This window comes from Brassica rapa, chromosome A02 (genome assembly GCF_000309985.2).
Source record: "Brassica rapa cultivar Chiifu-401-42 chromosome A02, CAAS_Brap_v3.01, whole genome shotgun sequence".
NCBI lineage: Eukaryota > Viridiplantae > Streptophyta > Magnoliopsida > Brassicales > Brassicaceae > Brassica > Brassica rapa.
This window is the reverse complement of record NC_024796.2, coordinates 12,141,388-12,151,573: the sequence shown is the minus strand read 5'-3', so window position 1 is coordinate 12,151,573 and position 10,186 is coordinate 12,141,388. Positions and strand designations below refer to the sequence as shown.

The 10,186-nt window shown below is 32.3% G+C and overlaps 1 protein-coding gene across 2 annotated transcripts; it reads right to left on the bottom strand.

The window, feature by feature from the left end:
- Positions 1–1,670: 1,670 nt before the first annotated feature.
- Positions 1,671–4,127, bottom strand: LOC103852762 (transcription factor bHLH96). 2 transcript variants are annotated; one of them, XM_018656597.2, is made up of 3 exons: positions 3,598–4,127; positions 2,727–3,140; positions 1,671–2,029 (listed from the first exon to the last, which is right to left on the bottom strand). In XM_018656597.2, exons 1-3 carry the CDS (start codon positions 4,072–4,074, stop codon positions 1,925–1,927), a joined length of 996 nt encoding a protein of 331 aa, XP_018512113.2. In that variant the 5' UTR covers positions 4,075–4,127; the 3' UTR covers positions 1,671–1,924. The 2 variants fall into 2 exon arrangements, with proteins under 2 accessions (XP_018512113.2, XP_009127909.2); XM_009129661.3 differs by having other exon boundaries at positions 1,711–2,014.
- Positions 4,128–10,186: the final 6,059 nt, after the last annotated feature.

Here is a 10,186-nt window from a genome sequence, read left to right as displayed (position 1 = left end):
TTGATTTCAGGTAAATTTTCAAATTAAATTTTTTTTGGGTATTTGGATAAAATTTTAGGTATTTTCAATTCAGTGTCAGATTTTGAATAAGATTTTGAATTTTTAGGTATTTGAATTTTTTGGGTATTTGTTTGGAGTTTCAAGTACATTTCGTGTTTCAAATATTTTTCAGATTTTTTAGATATTTCGAATCTTTTTAGAATCCTAAATATCCGAACAGATGTGGACCCATTACGTCCATATCGGGTCCAACAACCTTTTGATATAGATTTTTATCGTTATTGTACAAAAACATGGTTGATGAAATATTTTTTAGAAAACTCGTTTTTAAATATGAAAATATCTATCAAACTATAGACGATTGAAAGTTTAGTATATAATATGAGATTTTAGTTGGAAAATTTATATATGATATGATTACGTTATTATAAAGGAAAGATGAAGTTAAAATTTACACATATATGTCGTGTAATTTCTCTTGCTTTAAATTATATATTATATGATAAAAGTGATAATATAAAACATTAGTTTCAATGCTTTTATGATTAAAAGTCAAAATGGTAAACATAATAATAGTAATGATTAATATTTATGAGTGGTATTTGAATAAATAAAGAAATTGAATAAATTATTGTTAGAGAATTATATGGTAACATATTGTTAGTCTAAGTTTAAAGTAAGACAAAAAAATAATGAGTTAAATAAAAGAGTCCAAACAACTTTGTTGAGTAGATTTTTTAAGATTCCTTCCGTTTTAATAGTATTGATTAAAAAAAAAAAAAACCAAAGCCATAAACGGAAGGGGATGTATGCTGCATCAAACACCCAATCTCTTCTAACTTGTTTGGCCACTGGTGTTGAGACTTTTTTTCATTTCAATCTTAAAGTCTTTTTTCCGATAAGATCATATAGATTAGTTAATCGTGCGGAAATAGATACATTTTCAATCACATCCAAACAAATATTTACTCAAGTAAAAGTTGGTGATTCAAAATCTCAATCATGAAGATGATTCTAATTAAACACAACACTCAGGTATATAATAGAGAATAAAACCAACGTTGAGTTGGCCTAGTGATAATAAAGGGGTTGTGGCTGTAACTTCCGCCACTTGGGTTCAACTCACGGTGGGAGAGATTATTTACAATGTTTGGGTTCCCGGCAAAGAGTTGAAAACACCTTTTTGTTAGACCAAAAAAAAAAAATAGAGAATAAATTTTTATTTTGTATAATCAAATCGGTAGGTTTTACTTTATTACTATTTATGGCTTTTGCTTTTCAATTCCGAAAGTGAAAAACATCGATTCTAAAGATATTTGATAGGTCTTCGTGATACGACAATCATCATCATCTTGTTCCATGAATCCACACCTACTATAAATTCTGCGCATGTACGTTTTAGAAAATAATTTGTTCCACAAAAATATATTATTTGAAGATTGATGGGGAAAGAGAGTCAGGAATAATAACACAATAATTCAAGATCGTAAGTTTCTTCTTTTCTGTTTAATCATTTTCTTAAGCACAAACTGTGGAAAAACACTTCGAACTATCTATAACCATTAGTAAAAAAAAAATATCTATAACAGTATAAGTATAACATGTATGATGCAATCGCATTTCAATCTATAGAAAAGTGCCATACAATTTTTCATCTAATAAATAAAGCATTTATCTTTAATTTTAACATCATGTATATTAGTAACAAAATGAAAAACGAAGTCATTTCAATAATGGGATAAACAAAAGGAAATGACAGACGAAGCACCGTCATACGTTTAAAAGTGAAGCAATAAAAAATACAAAGACCAATCGAAAGTTATTTATTTTTATTTATTTTAATATGAAAAGGATATTAAAAGATAACACATGAAAAATTAGAGGTCCTCTAGATGTGTCATAACTAAAATCCAACTATATTAGCTCAAGAAGACTCTTCTTCGATCCTCCTTAGGATTTGATTCATGCCTGCTGCAATATCTTCCACTGTATTCAATTGGCTCCCTTCTTCAACCTGAATCAACCCAATCTTTAATCAAAAAGAATAAAATAAATTCTTAAATATAAGTTACATGAAAAGGGGTTAGCAAAAAAAAAAAAGGGTTGATTCATCAAGAAAAACCAAGTAACAAATGATAAAAGAAATGTATATCTTTTTGGGGTGCAAATGTATATTATTTCGAGGAAGAAGCTTATGAATGTGTCCTAAAACGAGTGGTGTCACTTCGTTCTGCCGTGTACCACAGTTCTGTGACCACCAGAACTTCCACAATACACATAACACACATACACACATGTGTAGGTATATGTCATCTTTTTAGTCCCTGATTCTTACGAGAATCATTACCTTTTTTTTTTTTAGTTGAATAAATACGCTGATTTTGAAACCCCCCCCCCCACCCCCCTCAATAATTGGGACCAGCCGTAAACCAAGTAAAAGAAAAGGAAGAACGATTTAAATTGTTCTTCAAAACATTTTGGCCCAGAAAATTAATTCACAAGTACATTATTAGGAGACAAACTAAATGTGTGACAAAAAGACACATTAAATGAATAAAGCATTTGTCATGAGAGAAAGAATCAGTGAATCATTGACCCAAAACTAACTATCAGAACAGTGATTATATTAGTGCTCCACTAAGACCGCTTTAATTTGGATAATACCACTTTAATTTGAACTTGCAACACAATGTTATGAAGCTATAAATATGAGAAAAAAAATGTACCTTTAGGCTGATGGAATAGAGGACAGAGTCGTCACAAGTGGTGACATTGAGATGAAGAACAGTAAGCTTCAGGTTCTGTATCGATGCCGCCAGTTTAAGAAGTTGTTTGGGTCTCTTCTTGGCGAGTATCTTCACACTCGCATGGCTCTCCACCATCGTCACCTCTATCTCCGCCATCCCTTCAGCCACAGACGATGAAGAAGGTCGGCTCGAGTATTGAGGAAAAGCAAAGAACTCTGAGAACTGTCCCAACGAGCTGGCGGCAATAGTGTTGATCTGGTCGGCGGCGGGGGAAGCGGATTCGGTGTCTACTGGGACGGTGGTACTCTTTAACGGAGGCTCAATTGATTGTAAATGATGCTCAAGCTCCTTTAAGTAGTTAATGGCTCCGCCTACTATTGACGCTTGATCTCCCTTTAACCACCACAAACCATAGGTTAAGCCCATAGAAATTGGAAAAGGTTTTTTATAAAACAATCGAACTTTTATATTTAGTACATTGTTTTAATATTAAAGTATTCACAGTTTTATATGATGTCGATAGTCCTTTTTTAGCGCAATGATGTTCAAGACTTTATTTGTTCTCCCACAATCCCACTACCCATAGTTTCCATCTATAGAGACATTAGCTTATACTATGAAAACAATAACGTCATTCATTCGTTATATCAATTTTTTTGTCAACATTCATTCGTCATTTTTATCAAACTTATTTTTAAACATTTACACATATAGTGTAATATATATTTGTCCTAATGAAACTAGAAAGTCTAGAACATAGGCTTTGTCTTTATTTTTTCACGCGTTAAAATAAGACTTCACGCGCTCAAACGCACATATACATATATAGCTGTTGTATGTAGAGACTAACCCTTTGAGCGTAAGAAGGTGGCATGAGAGAACGGAGAACGGCGAGGTAATCGTTCATTTGTTTCCGGCGATTTCTCTCTACGGCGATGTGAGTCATCCTCTGGTTCTCGATCTCTTCCTTGTTCTTGCTACTCTTTGTCCTCCTCCTCCTCTTCCTCCTCCCCCCTCCAGCCGCCACATCCGATGGTGGAGGTTGGTCCAAGGCAGATCCATAAAGATGGTCGTCTCGTGGCCATCGAAGATCCTCCTCCTGATCGTTGTAGTTATAGTCATCATTGGTAAAAGTATCTACGCTTTTACCGTTATAATTAATTCTCGGAAGCCCTTGTCTTTGTTCTTGCCCTAGCTTAATGTTGTTCTTGGTGTCTAGTGGATCTTGATTGTCTTCTTGTTGAAAGTAGAAGTCGTGAAACTGAATATCTTTGCAAGATATTAAGGAGAATGGATCTTGTGGGTAGACAACAGCCTCTAAGGCCATAATTAGCTACAAAGTTCGTCGAAAAATAAAATATACTCTCAGAAAAATATGAAAAGGGTCCGAGCCAGAGAGAGAGAGAGAGAGGGAGAGAAAAAAAAGACAGAAAGTGTTTGTCTTTCTCTTTTTGTCTTGAGGGAGACAGTGCAAAAGGCAAATCAAACATGTATAAAACCTCTAGGTTTACAAAATAAAAAACAAATAAAATATTTTGTTTAAAATAAGCAAGTAAAATTGAATAAGAAATGAAACAAGAAGGTCAGAGAAAGTTGTGGTTTTGATCTATGGATGAGTGGAGAAGCTTGGGAGCTTATAAAGCTTATATGTTTTTTTCTAACAACAGAAGATGTCCCGAAGAAAATCTAAAACAGTTGGGTTATGAAAGGTAGAAGATATATAGAGAGACGTTGAATGGTTTCTTCTGCACGTGAGACTATAGACCGGTCCACAGAACCAGAGAAAAGATTCTGTGTGTTTCATGCAGGCTTTGGGGTTCGTCTAGTTACACTCATGTTCGAGGAGAGATAAATATAATATGTTGAATTCTCAACTTTATACGTTGCCATAAATTAATGTTTTCCGTATATCCTGGGAATCGATATTATCAAATGAAGCTTGAACTAAAATTTGAAGATGTTTGAGATGATATTAATTATTTGGTACATCACCTTGTAGGTGTTCAATAATATTTTGCTTATATATATGGTGCGTCGTAATGCGTATAGATAGAGAGATATTAAGCTTGACGTCAAAGATTTTTCTTTGTTTCTATGTATCCGCGTACGTCAAGGCTTTATAAATTGGAAATCAAAGGCTCTTTTTGATTGGTATCTGGTTAAACTAAGTTTTGATTGATATAAATGTTAAGGTATCAGATTCGATTTTGATCTTGATCAGATTACCTTAGAGTTCAATTGATTAACCGTTTAGTTAGATCCTTAATTAGTGACTGATCGCGAATCAAGTAAACGCAAACAACCCAAGCAATTTGTTTACCCAGTTTTTGTTTCCTACTGAACTAGGGTGAGAACCAAACTTACAAATAAACAAAACTTCTTCTTTAATAATATTAAGGAAAATAGATTTACATTTTAATGGCCTGCAAAAAAGAAAACTTCATTTTTATATAATAATAAATAAGATAATATCAAATACATATGTGGATTATACATGTAATTATCATAAATTTCAAAACTTTTAATATGAAATTATATAAAAATATTTATAGAAATATTGACTATTTCTAAAATAGTGGAAAACCTGACAAGTAAGCAAAAGTAATTTCTCAAATGATAATATAAATTATTAAGATTATGATTTTTTTATTTCCTTATTTGCACCCATAACTAGGATTGAGGTCAAAATATCTAACATGTAAATATGTGACTAGCAATATATTAGTGGATCTAAGTGTTAATTTTTGCCTATTTAAAAGAAAGACTACTAAATAGAGTGAACGTGTGGATTGGCAGATGGTTATCAAAGAGAGGAACAAATATTAATTAAATCCACCATCTTAGCTCTTACGGCGTATGTTATGTATAGCTTCCTATTCCTTTTAGAGTTTTGCAAAAAACTTATAAGTACCTTTGCACAATTCTGGTGGTTGTCATTGCACAACTCTGGTGGAGTTCAAATCCACCAAAGAGATGAATTCACTTGGCAAAATGGGAGAAACTTTGTTTACCGGGAGAGGAAGTGGACTTAGATTTCGTATGATTCATGAGTTTAATTTGACATTATTGGCGAAACCATTATGGTGTTTGGTAAAATTTCCAGGTTCATTGGTGGCTCGCGTTTTATGTGGGAAACACTATAGAATGAGCTCGCCCTTGCAAATAATCTCAGTGGACTCTCCATCCTATGTTTGGGCTAGTATCTTAAAGGACATGAAACTACTACTACTGGGGATTATGCAGAAGAGTAATTCAGAATATGAACTAAAGGTGTGGGAGGATCCCTGGATTCCTACGACACCAGGCAGGCCAGCCCGTCCTAATGCTCCGGTAGTTCATCTACGTATGACCGCCAGTGATTTAATAAATGGAGAAACAAAGGAATGGGCTGGCGGGTTACTTAAAAATTATGTGTCCAGGAGGATATACTCTTAATTCGTAGTTTAGCCATTAACCAAACCAACCATCGTGACACTTTTTGTTGAAGCTATATAAAAAGTGGTCAGCATATAGTTAAATCGGATATTGGATATCACGGCATATCCTGAAAACTGAAGAAGAGAAGGAACTTTTGGAACCAATCATAACAAAGCTTAAAACCTTTGCTTGGACAATAAATGTATGCTGAAGATACGTCACCTTATATGATAACTTCTTACATCCCATGTGGCAGTAACAAAGAATCTGATACATCGTTATATGTTATATGATAACTTTTTTCAAGATGTGTGGAGCCTGGCAAAACAGTAAACACAGTTTTCGAGTGCCCGCTAGATTTTCAAACATAGTCATTATCCTGAACACCCCTGTGCCCTAATTTATTTCTGATATCTAGCATTTATACCAATATGGACTATCTCTTTTGGAAAAAGAACGTTGAGAATCCACAACTTGACATGGATCTATATAATTTTGTACCATTGGAAATTTCGGAATGACAAATTGTTCAGATGTATAGACAGGGACCCTTTGAATTAATCAGATACACGAAGGCAGATCCCATGCATGGTCTTCGGCGAATGTGTTTCTAGCAAAATCATCGCAATAAAGTGTCACCTAATCACAAGCCGTAAGCTTGGATAACATATGTATTGTATATGGTTCTTAAACACCTACATCACAATTCAGTGGTTGTGGTTGGGTTTGGAAGGATACTTCTGAAAAAATCCAATTAATGGGGACATGCAAATTTATATCGAGAGTCTCATTTGCATACATAAATAGAAGTATTACGATGTGCAATGGAATGTATGCTTCGACATGTGACAAGCCAAATCTTTGGGACGGATATAGCAAGAACTTGATAACTATGCTAAAGAAATCTCAAGCATGGCCAAATTTCGATACAGAATTGGATGGGATAATGATTCTTCAAAAGTGTTTCCAAGCTTTCAAGATTAACTACATTCCTCGAGCGAAAATGGAATTTTTGACTCTTTGGCTAGAACTGCGAGATCATTTCATAGAGATCTTTGTTTTATTGGTTGTTATATCCTGGTCTGGTTATTGATGTACTTCAATAATAGAATAGCGTTTTGATTTCAATAGAAAAAAAAACGAAAAAGATATAAACACCGGCATGCTTATGACTGTTACGATTATACGCTTGCACGCATTTGAAATCTATAATAATAAAGTAGAAGAGAAAGGCTCCATAATGCGACACCTCACCCCTCATATCCCCTTTTTCAATACGTGTCGAGCAGAGAGACAACTTCTTGTTTTTCTGAATATGTTCGTTTAGTGCAAAGCATTGATGGGCTTTAGTTATTTTTGGGTCCTTCCTACTTTCATAAATGTGGTATGCTTTGGCAGGGTTAGATCAGTTTTTTATTCCCCTTCCTCTTTGACACCTGCTTTAATTCAGTCATTAAACTCCATATCACCTCTACTCCCACTCCGCCTCATTTATTCAGGTTCACGAACGGTTTCAATAACATATACAAGCTTGACCTATAAATAAGTCTTCTGGAATCGATGAAGACCTATACCGTACATATATCTTACAGCCTAACCATCTCACGCATCACCATTATCGGCTCTACTCATTCCAAAAAGTGTTCCCCTGGCCGTTTCTTAATGTTTGTTTGCTCTTATGGTGCATCTAAATCTGAACAGAGCATATTATTATTAAATAAATAAATCAGTTTCACGTTCAAATTTGTTTATCTTTGAGAATTGACTTAAGAGATTAACCTTACGCTCCATCGTACCAATGGTAAAAAATTCTCTTATAGTAGGAAAAGTAAATCTATTATACGAATGCCACCATTGGAACATCGCCTCATCTCTAAAAACAGTTTCAATGAGATATATTCCAAAAACTCGCGGCCAAAAAAATGACAACAACAAAGGTAGCTATTGTGAGAAGCATTTGAATCTGAATTAATTGATTATGTACATTCTCTAAGAACACAACAAAGTCAGAGACTCAGAGTTTCTACATGAAACAAGAATAATATAACACCAAAACTGGATTTAAGTTTGCCTTATCGGCTTAGTGTTGCAGATCATTGTCAATACACTCTTTTAGCTACAACCAAAACATAATAATAAAAAATGTTAAGCCTCCAAATAAAAACATAAAAGATTTTAAAATTTAGGCAATGATATATTGATGGATGGACCATTATCCTTTACAAACGCAGTTATCTTTACAATACAACTATTTATCACTAATCCTCAAGTAAACAATCTCATTACCTGCCACAACGATTTAAATAAACAAGATTAAAACGTAAGATGCAAGATTAAAGAGTCTCCGAATTAGAAAAATATTTTACTAAATACATATTCAACAAATTATAATAAATTTGATTTATTAATGTATACTAAATATTTTACATAATTAATTTTTAAATATTACAGAAGTCATTTTTAACTAAAATAATAAACTTGCCCTTTTATAAATTGAAAATCTTATATAAACTGAAACAAACATATATTATAAAAAATCATTTGTTGTTACATAATATGTACTAATTATTATTTATGACATTGTTGAAACTATTTGTCTATTATTTTAAAAATTAAATTTTATAATTTTATCACATTATATTTGATTTTCAATTATTTGGCTTGGAGTTGGTGTATTAATTTATTATTTTGAAAAATAGTTATTGTAATAATATGAAATTATTACTTTATATTTTTTCAACTATATGAAATTAGTTATTGAAAAATCTGATACTCTTAGGAAAAATTAGCTATTCTTACTTTATATTTTTTCAACTATATGAAATTCAAATAGAAATCAAATAAAAAATATAAATCATTTTATTTTCTTTAATTTTTTATTTAATATTTTTTTTGTTCTTTAACAAAAATATTGTTAGTGGTCAACTCAAACCAACAAAATAAAATTTACAATATGCGAGGGCTAATAAACAAGGAAATGAAGAACATGATTAGTTCACTCCTGTACAAGCCAAATCATAAGCTGGAAAGATTATTAAGAAGATGGTTTAAATTAACAACTTATAAATAGTTTTTACATCGGTAGAAGAGTTTTTCAGTTCTTAAAAAGTCTAATTTGTATATAACATTTTTTTGATAGTTCAATAAATTTGAAATTTCATAAAAAATATTACCATATGATCTTAGAATAAAAGCATATTATATTTATTATTTTTAATATAAGATAAAGTTTCAATGATTTATAATATTTAAATATAAATAGTTTTAATGTAAACACATTACGGGTGGACGGGCCAACTCCTAGTTAATCATAAAACCGACTATAGAGCCCTATAACGTTTTAATTTACAACTCTCTTTATAGTGTTTGTAATGGTGGTCGGCGGCTGCGAAATTTTGTATCATATTGTATAAAATATCATCACTCAATACCAAATTTAATGAAATTACAATTATTTCAATCAGCCAGAATATACAAACACTTCGGCTTCCAGACGCTACACAAATACTAGTAGTAACTATAAACTTTTTACAGCCGAATTCTTGATTAAACAAAATTTTCTAGTCAAAAACATTAATATATTCTTACTCAACCATTGGACCAATGTACTAATATACTCCTTTTGTCTTTTAACAATTTATACTCATTGTATTGTTTAGAGATTTGTAAATATATGCTTATAATATTACGTCAAATCGTCGATTACCCCATCTCTATTCAATCATATTCCATACAGCAATGGTCAGATAGAGGCTCTTAGAAAAACCATTCAAATTTTTTTTGTTAAGATAATCAACAAGAGCATGGATCAAGATAATCGACGATTTGCCATCACTAATCTGGCTTTGCATCGTGCTTAATCCCATGTCGTCATCACGTCGTTTTCCAATTTAAGTTATGTTTTTATGGAACAAGTCTTGTTGATTATCTTAACAACATAACTTAAATTGGAAAACGACGTGATGACGACATGGATTAAGCACGATGCAAAGCCAGACTAGTGATGGCTAATTAATTTTATT

What these genes read in the sequence shown, in the direction of transcription:
- LOC103852762 (XM_018656597.2), bottom strand. Translation starts at nt 4,074, where the DNA reads ATGGCCTTAGAGGCTGTTGTCTACCCACAAGATCCATTCTCCTTAATA. An exon ending in CACCTTCTTACGCTCAAAGG is followed by an intron (nt 3,141 to 3,597) that starts GTTAGTCTCTAC and finishes TGGTGGTTAAAG; the next exon opens with GGAGATCAAGCGTCAATAGT. An exon ending in TCTATTCCATCAGCCTAAAG is followed by an intron (nt 2,030 to 2,726) that starts GTACATTTTTTT and finishes TTTTGATTAAAG; the next exon opens with ATTGGGTTGATTCAGGTTGA.